The sequence below is a fragment of the Panthera onca genome, chromosome B1 (genome assembly GCF_046562875.1).
Source record: "Panthera onca isolate mPanOnc1 chromosome B1, mPanOnc1 haplotype 2, whole genome shotgun sequence".
NCBI classification, from domain to species: Eukaryota; Metazoa; Chordata; class Mammalia; order Carnivora; family Felidae; genus Panthera; species Panthera onca.
Genome location: NC_138342.1, coordinates 165,967,879 through 165,985,294, shown reverse-complemented (window position 1 = coordinate 165,985,294; position 17,416 = coordinate 165,967,879). Strand labels below are relative to the sequence as shown.

The 17,416-nt window shown below is 40.8% G+C and overlaps 1 protein-coding gene and 2 long non-coding RNA genes across 19 annotated transcripts in view; 2 read left to right on the top strand and 1 right to left on the bottom strand.

Moving 5' to 3' along the window:
• Positions 1-9,718, top strand: part of LOC132691747 (uncharacterized) — a 29,861-nt gene extending 20,143 nt beyond the window's left edge. For both annotated transcript variants that reach the window (XR_009615974.3, XR_009615973.3), the window contains 2 exons: positions 8,525-8,684; positions 9,613-9,718. This is a non-coding gene — a long non-coding RNA (uncharacterized LOC132691747). The remainder of the gene's footprint in view (positions 1-8,524; positions 8,685-9,612) is intronic.
• Positions 1-17,416, bottom strand: part of PSD3 (pleckstrin and Sec7 domain containing 3) — an 812,606-nt gene that overhangs the window by 596,062 nt on the left and 199,128 nt on the right. The window contains exon 1 of one of the 16 annotated variants that reach the window (XM_078445472.2): positions 14,890-15,030. The exons of the other annotated variants lie outside the window; for them this stretch is intronic. Within the exon in view, the coding sequence (XP_078301598.2) occupies positions 14,890-14,910 (21 nt within the window). The 5' untranslated portion in view covers positions 14,911-15,030. Of the gene's footprint in view, positions 1-14,889; positions 15,031-17,416 lie in introns of those variants that run through there. 16 annotated transcript variants of the gene reach the window in all.
• LOC132691746 (uncharacterized) overlaps positions 15,553-17,416 on the top strand; it is a 55,453-nt gene continuing 53,589 nt past the window's right edge. Inside the window, exons 1-2 of the long non-coding RNA XR_009615972.3 lie at positions 15,553-15,637; positions 15,896-16,079. This is a non-coding gene — a long non-coding RNA (uncharacterized LOC132691746). The remainder of the gene's footprint in view (positions 15,638-15,895; positions 16,080-17,416) is intronic.

Genomic DNA, 17,416 nt, shown 5'->3' with positions numbered 1-17,416 from the left:
ACATCTCACATTCTGTCACTCAAGACATCTTTTCCACTCCACCTTCAAAACATAACCACTCTAGTTACCATCCTTCATCTAGGTTATCACAATAGCCTCCTAATTGGTATCCTTATTTCTGCCCTTCCTCACTAAGTTTAGTCTCATGAGAGCATGAGTAGCAACATGTCCTCTTAAAACATAAGCCAGATCATGTCACATCTTTATCTGAAACTCTCCCTGGCTTCTTTTCACACTCTAAGTAGAAGACCAAGCCCTTGCAATAGCCTACAAGACCAGAGGCCTCACAGGAACTAGTGTCTGTTCTCCTTCTTGCTCACTCTACTCTAGTCACATTGGTCTGATAGTTTCTGGATGGCGGGAAACATGCCTCAGCCTCAGGACTTAGCACTTGCTGTCCACTCTTTCTGAAGTACTCTTTCCCCAAGACTCTTTTTCCTTCCTCACGCCCTTTATAACAAGTCACCTGCGTGAGGCCATCCTTGATGACCCTATTTATAGTTGTAACTCCCCCTCATTCCTCTTCTCCTTCCTCTGTTTTAGTTTTCCTCATAGTAATTCACACACATGCACACAGTCTGTCACACCCTGCAAAAGTAAGAATTTTGGGGGCAACTGGGTGGTTCAGTCAGTTAAGCATCTAACTCTTGATTTCAGCTCAGGTATTGACCTCAGGCTTGGGCTCCTGTACTGGGTCAGGCTCTGCACTGGGCGTGGAGCCTGCTTAAGATTCTCTCTTTCCCTCTCACTCTGCCCTTCCCCAATTTACACACACGCACACTCTCTCTCTAAACATAAAATAAAAAATTAAAAATTTAAAAATTAAAAAAGAAATGCAAAAAAAGTAAGAATTTTTTATGTATTCTGTTGATCATTGTATCCCCAGTATCTAAAATAATGCCTGGTGCATAGGAAGCACTCAATAAATATTTGTTTAATAAATATATGAGTGAATGAAAGATGACACTGATACAGACCTATATACGATCTATGATAGCATACTTTACAACCTTTGCAAAGGGCTAGATTTTAATACAGCACCATTATGTATATCCACATTCAGATATTGTGGAAAAACAAAGCTGCTCCAATTTGATAATTAAGTTAGCCTTATAAAAAACTTGAGTAATTGGTTTTTATTTTAAGGTTTGTTTTTGTTTTTTGTTTTTTTTGTTGAGAAAGAGAAAATACATGAGAAGAAAAGAGGCAGAGAAAGAGGGAGAGAGAGAATCCCAAGCAGGTTCCGCACTGTCAACACAGAGCCTGATGCAAGGCTCAATCTCACAAACCGTGAGATCAGGACCTGAGGCAAAACCAAGAATTGGACACTTAATTGACTGAGTCACCCAGACACCCCAAAAAACTGACTAATTGTAAAAATAATAGTTCTCTAAACTGAGAGATACTCTAAAACACTCCAAAGGTGCTAGGATTTCTCGAGATCCTAGATCATGCTTCACCAGAGCACAATGAAAAGATAGTCTCAATAAGTGCACCTTCCCTGAAGCAGGTGAAGTCGCCAGGCCAGTATAATGGGCTGTGACTTCTAAAAAAGATAGAGAAATTATGACACAAAGTACAAAGCACTTAATGTTTTAATAATATATAAAATCTGGGTACAACCTGTTTCCAGTAACCCTCTGAACTTAAATATAAGACAAAGAATTTAGGATTTTTTTTATACTTTAGTAATGCATTCACTCAATAGACAGACATGGGTAGGTCATCTTTTCACAAACCACATTTTAAAAGAACTTAAATTATCTTCCAAGTTAAAAGGAAAGCAAAATAATTTCAAAAAAACATTTAGATGCACAAATAAATTAAGCAGGAATGAAGTGACTTCATACAGAAGGCAAATAAAACCCAAATTGACTTTTAAAAAAATAGTGTCTTAATTTCTCTAACTTATAATATTTATTCTTATATATGTTTGCTTGTTTCTGAAGTTATGTCTAGGAAGTCATGTACACAGCAGAAGCTCTTAACCAGTCTGCAATTAGCCAACTCCAGGATGAATTTCACCCTATAAAACATCCTAGCTGATGCCCATTATTACTTGGTGCTCACAGCTAGTAATCACCGATTGTGGCAAGCTCATGAAATTCTCCTCCTACCTTTGAGAAGATGGTTACAAAGAATCAACTGTGTTTGCTCCCAAACAGACTTATGCTGGTTACACTTGCTACTGAAATTGTGTAATTCAATTAAATATTATGTAAAACAATTACATACGGGTATATAAGAAAGAATTATTTCCATGAAAGCTAAATGGAATGTTTTAGAAACAATACATTGAATGACCATAAGAGAATCCTACCAACAGTGGTTTGTTTTTAAATTGTTTTTACTATATAGAAACAAAGTAAAATTTATAAAATATTTGTCATATATTCAGATTCATGATACAAATATGCCAAGAAATTACCATTATCCTTTAACTCCCCTGTGAACCTTCTTGATAGATAATATTATAAATTAAAACATTTTTCTCACTGACTACATAATCACAGATATATTTATTTCAATAGTGCTTCTAAAATTTTGGCTTTTAAAAGTAATATTGAAGAAGAAAACCAAAGCAGGAGGCATCACAATCCCAGACTTTAGCCTCTACTACAAAGCTGTAGTCATCAAGACAACATGGTATTGGCACAAAAACAGACACATAGACCAATGGAATATAATAGAGACTCCAGAATTGGACCCACAAATGTATGGCCAACTAATCTTTGACAAAGCAGGAAAGAGTATCCAATGGAAAAAAAGACAGTCTCTTTAACAAATGGTGCTGGGAGAATTGGACAGCAACATGCAGAAGAATGAAACTAGACCACTTTCTTACACCATACACAAAAATAAACTCAAAATGGATAAAGGACCTGAATGTGAGACAGGAAACCATCAAAACCCTAGAGGAGAAAGCAGGAAAAAACCTCTCTGACCTCAGCCACAGCAATTTCTTACTTGACACGTCTCCAAAGGCCAGGGAATTAAAAGCAAAAATGAACTATTGGGACCTCGTCACGATAAAAACCTTCTGCACTGCAAAGGAAACAATCAACAAAACTAAAAGGCAACCAACAGAATGGGAAAAGATATTTGCAAATGACATATCAGACAAAGGGCTAGTATCCAAAATATATAAAGACATCACCAAACTCCACACCCGAAAAACAAATAATCCAGTGAAGAAATGGGCAGAAGACATGAATGGACACTTTTCTAAAGAAGACATCCAGATGGCCAACTGGCACATGAAAAGATGCTCAACGTCATTCCTCATCAGGGAAATACAAATCAAAACCACACTCAGATACCACCTCACACTGGTCAGAGTGGCTAAAATGAACAAATCAGGAGACTATAGATGCTGGCAAGGATGTGGAGAAATGGGAACCCTCTTGCACTGTCAGTGGGAATGCAAACTGGTGCAGCCACTCTGGAAAACAGTATGGAGGTTCCTCAAAAAAATTAAAAATAAATCTACCCTATGACTCAGCAATAGCACTGCTAGGAATTTACCCAAGGGATACAGAGTGCTGACACATAGGGGCATTTGTACCCCAATGTTTATAGCAGCACTTTCAACAACAGCCATATTATGGAAAGAGCCTAAATGTCCATCAACTGACAAATGGATAAAGAAGATGTGGTTTATATACACAATGGATTACTACTTGGCAATGAGAAAGAATGAAATCTGGCCATTTTGTAGCAACATGGATGGAACTGGAGAGTGTTATGCTAAGTGAAATAAGTCAGACAGAGAAAGATACCATATGTTTTCACTCGTATGTGGATTCGAGAAACTCAACAGAAGACCGGGGGGAGGGAAAGGGGGGGGAAGTTACAGAGAGGGAAGGAGGCAAACCATAAGAGACTCTTAAATACTGAGAACAAACTTGAGCGTTGATGGGAGATGGGGGAGAGGGGGAAGTGGGTGATGGGCACTGAGGAGGGCACCTGTTGGGATGAGCACTGGGTGTTGTATTGAAACCAATTTGACAATAAATTTCATAAAAAAATAAAAAATAATAAATAAATTAAATTTTGTCTTTGATTGCTCTAAGCCTATCAAGTTCTTTGAAATATACAAATACTGTTCTATATAAATAAAATTAAATTGAAATATATAAATATCTTAACATAAATATATCTTAACCTAAGCTTATTTCAGATTATGCTGTGTTTAATAGTTTTTTCCCCCAAACAGAACCAATCAACATAATAGACAATCAACTGACATGCAAACCACACAAAGGTAGGAAGAAGGGAATCAAGAATGAAAAATGATACAATTAAAAGAATAAATGAAACAGGTCTCTGAAACCGTTACATCACACCAAACAAACACAGCTCATATCTTTATCTACTTCTATCAGATGCCTCTGCCATAAGGGAAAGACCAGTGTGAGGAAATTCAGTGACACATTACTCTTATCTTTTGTGGTCTAGGTTGTCATTTGCAAGAAAGCTATAATGAAAGTCACATACCTGGAGCTATAAAAGCAAACCATGAACACTGTTTACAAAGTAGGGGGAAATTCCACCTCCCTAAAACAGGAGATGAAACAAAACCCCACAATGAAGCCAACAGCAAAAAACGTTAAGCTCAGAAATCTGCTGACTCTGGAAATTTTGTTCCACCGGAACACAAGGCTACAGGTCAGAGCACCTACTGTGTCCATACATTTTTGGAAGGGTTCCTGAACTTAGCTATTAAATAGACTGTGGTCTTCAACTCATCCATTGAACAAACATTTATTTACTGAGTGACTACTCTGCACTACACATAGTAGGAGAATTTTCCTCTCAGCATCCACAGTGCCCATGCACTACAGGCACTAACAATATAGGGTACAAAAAAGATGTTTTACTACTCAATAGCTGTGTGACTTTTAGAATGAGAATAATTCCACCCTCCGACCAGTAAAGTATAACCTACCATCCAGTTACATGGGAACCTGTGTGGTTATGAAAGGCCTCCAGGGACTCAACAATGGTAAGAAAATTATGAACACATCTTAAAGAGTAGGAAAAGGAGAGAGTAACACTCTCAAGAGGATGACCTGAAAATGTTTGTGAATCTGGTTTAAATTTTTATAGTGGAACCATCTCTACTATACTCGAGGGGAGGGGAAGAGAATTTTGAGGTTGAATGTGTGTGTGTTGTGGGTTGTGTTGGATCAAGATCAGTAGCTTCCCTAAGCAAGGTAGCCAGACTGGCTGGATCTGCTCTTTGTAATCACCCTCAGTGAGGGATGTTTGTCACCTCGTGGCCACACCCACTAAAGAGGTCTAATTAAGTTCTAGCAACCACTAAAAGGTCATTATTATCACCTGTTTAGATCAGTTTCTGAAGCATTCCTGATTCTAATCATGTGAGGTGTTGATGAAAAGTGCCACTTCAGAACTACTGAACCAGAACCTTTAATCAGCCCTGGAAATCTAAAACCAGGTAATTCCTGCAACAGACAAATATAGGAAACACTATTTAGATCATAAAATTACAGGACCTCAAAAGAGGGCTCTTTTAGGTAAAGTCTCTTTTTCCTTTTAAGCAGTTCTCTAATCCAGGAGGAAAGCACTATTTTCAGTACAGCAAAGTCTACTTCCAAATTTTGCTTTCAGCACACATGAAAGCTTTGCAATCCTGAGTAGTTTAAGCAAAGGGTAAATCCACCTTGTTCTCCAACCAGAAACAAACAAAAAGAATGACATTCATTACACAAGCCATTTTACAAGTCATTTTGTTGACTAACCTTGGTAAGTATGTTAAGTGTGCTAAGCCCTCCCACACTTTGCTTAAGATAAAGAAACTCACAGGCTTCAAAGGATAAGACAAGAAAGTGAAAAGACCACCCACAGAATGGAAGAAGATATTTGCAAAGCATATATCTGACAAGAAACTTGTATCCATAATATACAAAAAAAATTATAATTTAATAATAAAAAGACAAATACATAATTTTAAAAGACAACCCAATTTTACAAAGAGCAAAGGATCTAAACAGACATCTCTCCAACAATTTACAAATGGCCAACAAGCACATGAAAAGATGCTCAACTACATTAGGGAAAACCACAATGAAATAACACTGCATACCCACTAAGATAGTTAAAATCAAAAACACAGAAAATAACAAGTGTCGATAAGGATATAGAGAAATGGGAACTCTCACACATTGCTGATGGAAATGTAAAATAGTGCAGACCCTGTGAAAAACAGTTTGGCAATTCCTCCATGTTAAACATAGAGTTACAATATGTCACAGCAATTGCATTCCTATGTATATACCCAAGAGAAATGAAAACACTGTGTCTCCACAAAAACTTGTATGTGCATGTTCGCAAAGGAAACAACCAACAAAACTAAAAGGCAACCAACGGAATGGGAAAAGATATTTGCAAATGACATATCGGACAAAGGGCTAGTATCCAAAATCTATAAAGAGCTCATCAAACTCCACACCCAAAAAACAAATAACCCAGTGAAGAAATGGGCAGAAAACATGAATAGACACTTCTCTAAAGAAGACATCCGGATGGCCAACAGGCACATGAAAAGATGTTCAACGTCGCTCCTTATCAGGGAAATACAAATCAAAACCACACTCAGATACCACCTCACGCCAGTCAGAGTGGCCAAAATGAAGAAATCAGGAGACTATAGATGCTGGAGAGGATGTGGAGAAACAGGAACCCTCTTGCACTGTTGGTGGGAATGCAAATTGGTGCAGCCGCTCTGGAAAGCAGTGTGGAGGTTCCTCAGAAAATTAAAAATAGACCTACCCTATGACCCAGCAATAGCACTGCTAGGAATTTATCCAAGGGATACAGGAGTACTGATGCATAGGGGCACCTGTACCCCAATGTTTATAGCGGCACTCTCAACAATAGCCAAATTATGGAAAGAGCCTAAATGTCCATCAACTGATGAATGGATAAAGAAATTGTGGTTTATATACACAATGGAATACTACGTGGCAATGAGAAAAAATGAAATATGGCCTTTTGTAGCAACATGGATGGAACTGGAGAGTGTGATGCTAAGTGAAACAAGCCATACAGAGAAAGACAGATACCATATGGTTTCACTCTTATGTGGATCCTGAGAAACATAACAGAAACCCATGGGGGAGGGGAAGGAAAAAAAAAAAAAAAAAAGAGGTTAGAGTGGGAGAGAGCCAAAGCATTAGAGACTGTTAAAAACTGAGAACAAACTGAGGGTTGATGGGGGGTGGGAGGGAGGGCAGGGTGGGTGATGGGTATTGAGGAGGGCACCTTTTGGGATGAGCACTGGGTGTTGTATGGAAACCAATTTGACAGTAAATTTCATATATTAAAAAAAAAAACAAAAAAAAAACTTGTATGTGCATGTTCAAAGCAGTATTATTCCCAATAGTTAAAAAATGGAAACAACCCACTATCTGATGAATGAACAAATGAAATGTACCCTGTATATTCAACTGAATATTATCCAGCATAAAAAGGAATGAAATACTGATACATGCTATAACGTGGATGAGCACTAAAAACATTGTGCTAAAAAGGAGACTGTCACAAAAGGCCATATATTGTGCAGAATGGGCAAATCGATAGAGACAGAAAGTAGACTGTCTACTTGGATGAGTTGTGTGGTATGTAAATTGTATGTCAATCAATTTGTTTTCAAAAAGAATCCCATTTAAAACTTTGGTATGTAAATTTTATTGCAACAATTTGTTTATAAAAAAGAATCCCATTTAAACCTTCATGAGCTTCAATTTCATCCTCTAAAAATGGGCATACCACCTATCTTACAGTATTATAAAGAAAATATAATATATAAATTCACACACACACACACACACACACACACACATCCTTCATATAGAATCTGGCATGTAACATATATAGAATACATGTTATCCCTTCTCCATTTCCTATCCCCACATTTTGCACAGTAGGTGGTGATAATCACTGTATTTTCACCACAAGCTACAAAACTCAAAAACTAGAATGTATTCCAGCAGAGACCTAACCATGAGAATTCTCTCATGATTTCACACAAATTCCACTCAAGCCTGCAAACAAGTCCACCTCCCAGACTTGTCACTACAAGGTATTTGGGGAAAAAGAGTAAGCTTTTTTTTCACCATTCCACAGTCTTAGTGTTTTCTCTATCTCTAACCATGGTGCAGAAGCACCTCTACTAATGTGTAGTTTTAAAACCAAGCCCATTCCTTGGGGCACCTGGGTGGCTCAGTCAGTTGAGCATGAAACTCTTGACTTTCCCTCACGTCAGGGTCCCAGGGTGGTGGGATTGAGCCCTGCATTGGGCTCTGCCCTGAGCGTGGAGCCTGCTTGAGATTCTCTCTCTCTCCCTCTCCACCCCTCTCCCCTATATGACATGCTCTCTCTCTTTCTAAAACTAAAAAAAATTTTAAATAAATAAATAAATAAAACCAGGCACAATTCCTTGTCAATTCAGACATCTTAGTTTCATCTGCACTGAAAATCTATTGACTCTCCAACACAGCTTTGCAGGGGGCCCAGGAAAGACCTTAGCCACTTGGATATCAACCACTACCCACCTGGATACTCTCTGTGATGAAAAGCAGATCAAAGGGGATTGGAAACTATGGAACTACCCACAGCTTGCAACAGAAAAGGTCAACTGTAGCATTCTCACCATCTCTGTAAGTTCTCAAACAACTCATTAATATCATAGTGGACTCTCAGCCAGACACTCAAGTTTTTCCATTTTATCAAAGGTTTTCCTCCATCTTGCTGAGTATTGTCAACTGCATGCTACCTATTACACAATTTATTTTTTTTCCAGAATAGTTCCTATTGTCAAATATATTTTTTTTTCCTTCCTTCTCAGCACATTTAATGATTTTACCTTCACTTTCATTTCCATTAAAATCCCATGCTTCCATACACGCTCACTGCTTTTGTACTTATCTGACATGATGGAGTAACTGTGTGCAAAACTAAAAACTTAGCAAGGCCTAATCAGTAAACACATCATAAGCAACCAGATGGTCAAGTGAGAAATGACTGCGTAGGACAGCCAATGCCATCTATCAATGCGTTTTTGCTCTAGAGCTATGTTACCCAATATATTAGCCACTTGTCACATGAGGCTATTTAAATTTACCTAAATAAATAAAATTTAAAATCCAATTTCTAAATCTCATTAGCCACATTCCAACTGCTCTCAGTAGCTACATGCAGTTACTGACTCCCATACTGGACAGCACGGATACAGAATATTTCCATCATAGCAGAAAGTACTGTTTAACAATACTGCAAGACAGAAACTTCACTGATTCTATGAAAGTTTTTAAGTTCAGAGTTCTTAGGCACAGTACCAGTACTCACAGATTGTGAGGTTTGACTCTCAGAAGTACCCAAATGCCTCTGAATGTTCCGGGCAGGTTTTCTTAGTGGTCAGTGCACGAGGGTTTTTGGAGCCTAACAGAGACCTTAGCACATGATAAGTACTTAACATTTGCTGAATGAATGAACAGCATATTAATGTCTGTACTTTAGTTTCTGCCTTAATTTATTACTTACAGATATTAGTTCATGGAAAGCAATGAGATTTTTTTTCCTACACAGGAGGTTTTTATAGGGAGACATAAGCATCAGCAGACACCTCATGGACCCTTTGGAGCCACCAGAAATAAGCTGATAAATGTAAACATCTGCCCAAAGCAAACTGATATTCCAATGAATAGTTTCAGACCCAAGGAAAGACCCAAGTGCTTCTTCAAACACTTGCAGGTTGACTGCAGCGTTTAGAGAGATGAAGGAAAGATCAGAGGAGATGCTATGAAAGATCTCATGACCTGCTGCTATTTCTCAGTGTTTTCCCAATATAATTTTGTTAGAAACTATTATTAACCACAAAGGCAGCAATCATTAAACTGCACTGTCTGTGCCACTCACTTTACACCTAGATGTCCCCTTTCCTCAATGTCCTATGAGTCCATCTATACTGTGCCTATCAAATAACTTCTTGGAAAGGATTGCTGAAAATCAAAATTCAGAAAAGGGTATAAGTGTTCATATACAGAGAAAAGCAACTCCACAGGCCCTTAACCAATAATCTTCTGAAGCCCAAACAAAACAAGCTATAACTTCTTCTATTCACATTTTTCTACTTGCCTTGTCCACAGACCAAATAGCCATAGAAAGAACCAAGCTGCTCCATTTCTATAATTCACTTTTTCTTAGCAAAAGTCTGGGAACAGAAGGCAAAAGAAAGGGGAGCAGCTGCCGCCTGATCTTTTTATTAATGCCCTCAGCTCATTCCCCATTCTCCGCTTCATTGTTTCAGGTCCTTTTCTCAGCAACCTAAGTCCCAGCTCACAAGAAGAAAAAATTAGCCTTCTGTGTGTCAATACCCACAGTTATTAAAAAAAAAAAAAAAAAAAAAAAAAAAAAAGCCTAGATCACTTCTATGAGGTGACATAATTATAAGTTAAAATAGGTGAAAGTTCAATTTTAAATTGTTGGTCTGCTTTGTTTTGAATTTCAATAAATTGCTTATAACTATATGAACTCCTTACATGATCCAGTTAGTGAACCCTTTAGACACTACAGGTGTTTTTGAAAGAAAATTACACAATTTCCATCTCTTGAGCCAAACAACAATCCTGGTCCTACTATTTAAGGCAACACATATATAAAATAATGGTTGTTTATTAGTCATCCAATTTCAGATTCTAAGACCCACAGAATCCAAATATGACAACCAAAAAGTTCAGTTTCTACAACACACAATGCTAACTTTGAGGACATAAAAGCAGAATAGTAGTTAAGAAAATTGGGCTGCCAAATTTAAACCTCATTCTGCCACTTATTAGCTGTGTTACTTAACCTCTCCAGACTTCAGAATGGAGATAATGATAATAGTACTGACCTCATGGGGTTGTCATGGGGAGGAGGTAATCTGTGAAAGTACACAGTAAGATCTCAATCAGTATTAGCTATGATGGTAACAATGCATCTCCTGAAAACTTAAGTGAGGTTTCTAAAATGCTTAAAATAAGGGGCACCTGGGTGTCTCAGTCCATTAAGAGACTGACTTCGGCTCAGGTCATGATCTCATATAGTCCATGAGTTCCAGGCTGGTGTTGGGCTCTGTGCTGACAGCTCAGAGCCTGGAGGCTACTGCAGGTTCTGTGTTTCCCTCTCTCTTTGCCCCTCCCCCACCTGCTTGAATGCTTGCTTACGTGCCCCCTCGCTCTCGCAAAAATAAACATCAAAAAAAAATTTTTTAATGCTTAAAATAAGCATTTTTCCAGAAGTTAGGACTTAGGGTGAAACTTCAAAGAAAATGCTGCTGCTTGGACAACCCACAGGAAAATACTCTGTAAGAAAAGAGCCCCAGGCTCGGATCAAAATGCTCACTTTTCCACTTACCCTAAATCCCTAACTCCAAGAATAAACTTGAAAATATCCATCAACATGAACAATTATTCTGACTCATATCAATGGTTTGTGGCCAAAGAAAAGGGAGCTTCATACTAGATGGCTGTTTGAAGTCAAGCAAGCCCCAAGAAATGAGTGGCGGGCCCTGGCCTAGGCCAGGCACTCACATGGAAGAAGAGGAGAGGAGCTAGTGACTCCCTCACACCAGAAGTGTCCCCAAGAGAAAAGCTTCACCATGTCTGTGCCCTGGATTGTCAACAAAGTCCCTGCCGATTAGGGCCCCAGTTTGTTGACCTTCTGGGAACAGTGAAAAACAAGGTCTGCAGGGACATGTGCTATTTTTATATAAAAAAGATAGCATAAGCAAAGATTCATTATTGTTATGAGTTACACCTTATTTTTAAACGAGGCACAGAAATCTGGTGATCTGGATGTAAGAATAACTTGTTAACTATATGCTGCAAATTATCCATTTTCTCCACTGTAAACTGCAACAGTGATTGACATCGCCACTGTAGCCACTGCACTAAAACTAATTTGCAGCATGTGAAAAATGTCTTTGTAACTCCGAAACACAGGAAAAGTACAAAGGGACACTCTAAAAAATGCCACCACTAAAATTCTTTCCAGCAAACCTCTGAATCTGCATACAATATCACAAACTGCACAAACGGTCCAGACAGGGACACTCTGAACAAATGCTCTGGAGAAATTCACCTGGATCCTGTACTCTTCTAAAGTAAGGTTAAGCTGGTTTAACTGTGAAAGAACTCAGAAAGAACTAAAAGGCAGTATTCAAGATAAATCATCTCCACTCTTAACAAAGGCAAGTAGGGACTTCCGTGTTTAGCCCAGACTACAGAGGAAGAATCCCTAAATGTTGATTTGAAACTAAACTAGATCCCCAGCCTTCTGTGAGCCTGACTCATGTCCTGAGGTAAGTGAACTTTGGTCACCTACTGATCGCCAGATTATTTTTCACAGACAGCCTAAACGTCAACCATATCTGAATTCATTTCTAAAAACTGGGAAAGATCACCATCCATTACTCACCTCCTAACCCAAGCCCAAAGAACTGTTCTTTTCATAATTGCCATATGACAACATACCTCAGGTAAACCTGAAACAAACCAATCTGGAGCACATACACAGTTTAATGTTCACATAGTTTTTGCCTCAGCTTAACCATGACTGAAATTAACCCATTACCACAATGGTGTGTCCATTTATGAATAAGGCAGGACAGATGACTCCAGAATTTCTAAAGGAAAAAAAAAATCACCTCTAAAAGCAGTAATGCCTTCGACATGTTTTTTAATGTAATGCCAGACTACATCCCACTCACATTTCCATCAGGATGAACAAACAAATATATAAACACCAACTTTTTAAAAAGTGAATATAGTCATTTATAGAAAGCATCTCTGAATTTTCCTTTTTCAATGAGCAGATTTTCTGTCTTACTTTATTTTTATTTCCAAATTCCCAAGATTTACTATCCTCTTAAGGTTCAATTTTCTTTACATAGTAAAGTATGTATTACTCTTTGTTCACAAATGAAGTGAAGAGTGTCAACAAAACATTTTTTGAAGCCAACACAAATTCAGATTTGCAAATCAAGCTTCTTATGCTTGTAACATTCAACTGTGGAACTTTACCTTAAAATAAGGGTATTTTAGCTTTGCAGCTTTAATCACTCTCCCACATTCAATGGCCAGGATAAGAGTGACAATCCATTCACAAACACAAATTAAGAGATAGAATGTGAAGAGTACATCACTGAATTAGTAATGCATGTACATGTTTATGCATTATACCATAAAATGCTAGTGCTAGATGACTCTGAGGAAGCATCTACCCAATTCTCTCAACCTACAAAAGAAGAAATTTTAGCTACAGAGGTTAAACGATTTGCCCAAGACAAGAGCAAAAACTCAGTCGGTAACAAAACCTACAAGCCAGGCGTCCTAACTACTAGCCCAAGTGCTTTCCATGGTACCTCTTGGCTCCTTTCAGTATAAAAAGCATCGTTGATGAAATATCTCACAAGACAAATCATATATTGGTGATATGATCTGTGAATGGATATACGAAAGTTGTTCTAAAGACATACATCAAGCCACTAAAAACTGGTTGGGAAGGTATTAATTTATCTGTATTGTTTTGTTGCTGGTTCTGCTGAGCATGCTGCATTTTCAACTGAAGAGGAATTTAATGACTTTTTTGAAGAAACGTCTCTTGATTTGTAAATAGTCTAAGAAAAGAAAGGATGGTAAAGCATTTCTTGCAATAGGGTAGAAAGTGCATTTCTCTTCCTCCAGCAGAGAACATCCTTTCCCCCACACACAAAAAGCGAGCCAAATCCTTCCCCCCTTTCAAGGTGCAGCTGAACCACTAGCTCCTCAAAGGACTTCCAAGCCCCTAGGTCAGAAGCTCTCCTTCCTCTGGATTCCCCCATCGTAACCTATGCAGAAGTCTCTCCTACTAGAAAGCAGCTCCTTGACAGCAGAAATTCTCTCTTGCTTACCTGGCTATTGGGCTTTTCAAAATCCTTTATATATATTCAATTATAGTTAATAAATTGAAGCATTTGTTCTCAGAATCCCACTCCGTGTAATTTTCAAGATCTGCCTTATCCCCACACCAACACCTCGACCCACTGAAGAAGAGTTACTCTGGAGTGGAAACCCTGGATCCAACTGTCAGGCAAATCAGTTTCTATAAAATAAAACTAATTCCCTTTACTTCTTCTGTCTACTGAGTGTTTAACATCAAGGGGAACGGTAAAACTAAACATTTATTATTTAGGTCAGTGACAACATTCTAAACCCAGGTTCTCTAAGTGTTAACCTTTTTTTTTTTTTTTAATCTCAGAACATAATTTGCTATAACTCACAGCTGAAACAGCAGATAAAAGTTAAATGCATGTAAAACAGAATGAAACGTCTTTAAAAGATACTGAGAATATTATACCAAATAATCTTCCCGTTTGCTCGTTCAATGCAAATTTGTTTTGGGGGTATTTTTGTTGTTTTCGTTTTTTGTTTTTTTGGCTTTTATTTTCCCTGACAGAGAAACATGATAGCCCCTAAATACAAGAGCTGACTTGGGCAGAGTAAAAATTGGCACCGCAAGTCCTCTTTAATGCTTCCCTTCTTTTGATCATTAAGCAAGTATGAGTACTCAAGCTTTTCTCCCAAGTCAGGTTTTCAAAGCGGAGGGTTGAATTAAAACACCTCAACGTTAACACCACAAAGCTGACCCTTCTGGGCTCCTAACACACACAAAGAAAGAGCAAAAAGGAAAACTGTTACCAGAACCTGACATCAAGGCACAAACACAAGTGGCCCAGGAACCCTGAGGCACTGAGGAGCAACAAAGCAAAGCAAACCCCCGTCTGAGTGAGCACCGCGCTCGAGCCTACACGCCCTTCAGCCCCCGGCGGTTCTCGAGCCTCACCGCGGCATTTCTTCCTTCCATCTTCCATCGCCTGCGCCGAAACTGTCGCCGGACCACCGGGCGCTCCGAGGGAGCCTAGGGCGCGACTGAGGGCTGGCGGCCGGCGCCGCGCGCTCTTTGTTGGGCTCCCGGGACAGCCGAGTGGAGGCGAGCAAGCAGCCCCGCGGTGGCGGTGGCGGAGGCGGTGCGCACCCTGGCGGAGGCTGCGGAGGCCGTCCGCCCGCCCGCCCCTGAGGCCCCCCGAGGCCCCGCGAGGCGTCCGCGCGAAGGCTCGGGCAGGCGGACGGTGGGCGGGGTAGGCGCCCGGGGGCGGAGATGGGGCGGGAAAGCGGGAAGAGGTAACTTCTAGAGAGTGGGAGGGGGTGGAAGGGGAGGTGGAGGGGGCGGTGCCCCAGGGGCGGATAGGGGGCGGTGCCCCAGGCCTTCAGCCGGCGCTCGGTGCCCTGAGCTCGCCCTCCGGCCTCCAGCTGGAGAGCGGAACCCTGCCTGTTGCTTTGTCTTCTCCGACAGTTTTCCTACCCTGAGGAAAGTGAGAGGCGCTTTCGAGGGTGTTTCCTCTCTGGAAGAGCCGCGTGAAGGAACTGCGAGTTGGGCGCCGTGTGTCTCGGGCCCGAGAAGAGCTCAGGGCCGCGCGCCGGCCAAGACAAGCGCTTAGCACCCCCACCCCCATCTCCAACGCCCGCCCCCCCCCCCCCAGCGTCGGGGGCGGCGGGGACGCCGGGCAGAGGCCTCTCAGATCTGTATTGGGGTATGTTTGCCTCTGAAGGAGCTCCTAGGGCGACTACCACTGCTAGAGTCCCGGGGACCTGCCCACCCGCCTCCCCATTTAAGGTCCATTCCCCCTCAGGAGGGTCCAGCCTCGGAGGACCAGGGGTTCACATCCACCCCGCAGTCTAGTCTCGGGACTATCCCACATCGAATGTGCCTGCAGGGGGGTAGCAAACGAAAAACTACGTTTTCAGTCGAAAGTGCCAAAGACCTGTGCTTTTTTTTCCTCTTGCCTCAGGTCGTGTGCAGCAGAGAGGCAGGGCCTGGAAGGAAAGGCGCCCTCCTCTGGCGAAGGGAGAGGAAGATCTAAAAACCACGGTGTGTAAGGTCTTGCAAGCAAGAGGTGCTTCACCTGTACCTTCAACCCTTGCCAGGTCTACCTGGAGGTAGAAGTCCACGTGGCCAGCTGCATGGTGCTTACGGTATGTTTGTGTTACAGTTTTATGTCACGAAGACTAGGTTTCCTCTTGTAACCTCTAGAAGGTATCCAAATAAAGGGAAGTGGCTTAAAAAAAATTGACCTAGCATTAAATTTTCTCTTCTTAGCTGGAAGTATGCAGTGGGAAAGAGGGTGGGAGAGGTCCCCTGTTCCTGTTATTCAACCCTAGGTACCCAGCAGGACACCTGTTCCCACTGAAGTCTCTCTCCAGCCCACCCTGTTGTATAGACCCCAAGAAGGTCAATCCAAGGCCAAGGGTCTTGCAAGTGATTCACATCTGGTCCACAGGAAACACATATCCCTGAGTTTACTAATTCCGGAAGTGCAGGCTAACCCAACCACACAGCAAGAGATCGCTGGCCCTGCCCCAAAGCATGGTCGACTCACTCCCACACTGAGTTTCCTGGGAAGCAGCAGTCTCCATTAGCTGTTTGGGACATGAGTTAGTCCACCATCCTCAGTATTTTCCAACTACAGGGAACAGTATCAAATATCTCCAAGGCCCAAGGGCCCCTGGAAGTCCCTTCACTGGCTTAGAATTAGAGAGTAGCACCTCCCACCTCCCCCTAGTGGGGAGTAGAGCCAGGCTCCCTACTCTTTTCATAATCTTGCTTGTTTTTATAACTTTGATCTGACTATAGGACCCCAATTGTGGAATAGGGTCTCAGGACCATTTCCATAAAAATTTGTGCGTGAGGTGGCTGTGATGGCTGAGGGGTTAAGGCATTGGACTCGAAATCCAATGGGGTCTCCCAGTACAAGTTCAGACTCTGCTCACAGCGTGTGTATTTTGGGGCGCCTGGGTGGCTCAGTCAGTTTAGCGTCCAACTTCGGCTCAGGTCATGATCTCACAACTCTTGAGTTCAAGCCCCTTGTCGGGCTCTGTGCTGACAGCTCGGAGCCTGGAGCCTGCTTCAGATTCTGTGTCTCCCTCCCTCTCTCTGCCCCTCCCCTACTCACACAGACAGTCTCTCTCTCTCAAAATAAATAAAACATTAAAAAACTGTGCATGGGGTAGAGGTCTGTCTCATATTCGCTTTGATACCTTTGATATCTATTGCATTGACAATTGTCAATGAGCAATTGAACCTAAGAGTCCTATTCTACCATCCTCTTAAATTTCTTAGCTTGAAAGAATCCTAGCATTTTGTTTTCTCACTGTAAATATGCGTGCACATATATTTACGTGGACATTTAAGTATGCATAGGATGCATTGGACCTTTGAATACAGACTTACTCACTTTAATTGTAGATTCATTGCAAGTGATGATTCTGAAAGATTTGGTACCCTTGTGGACAGAAATCACTGGGAAAAAATC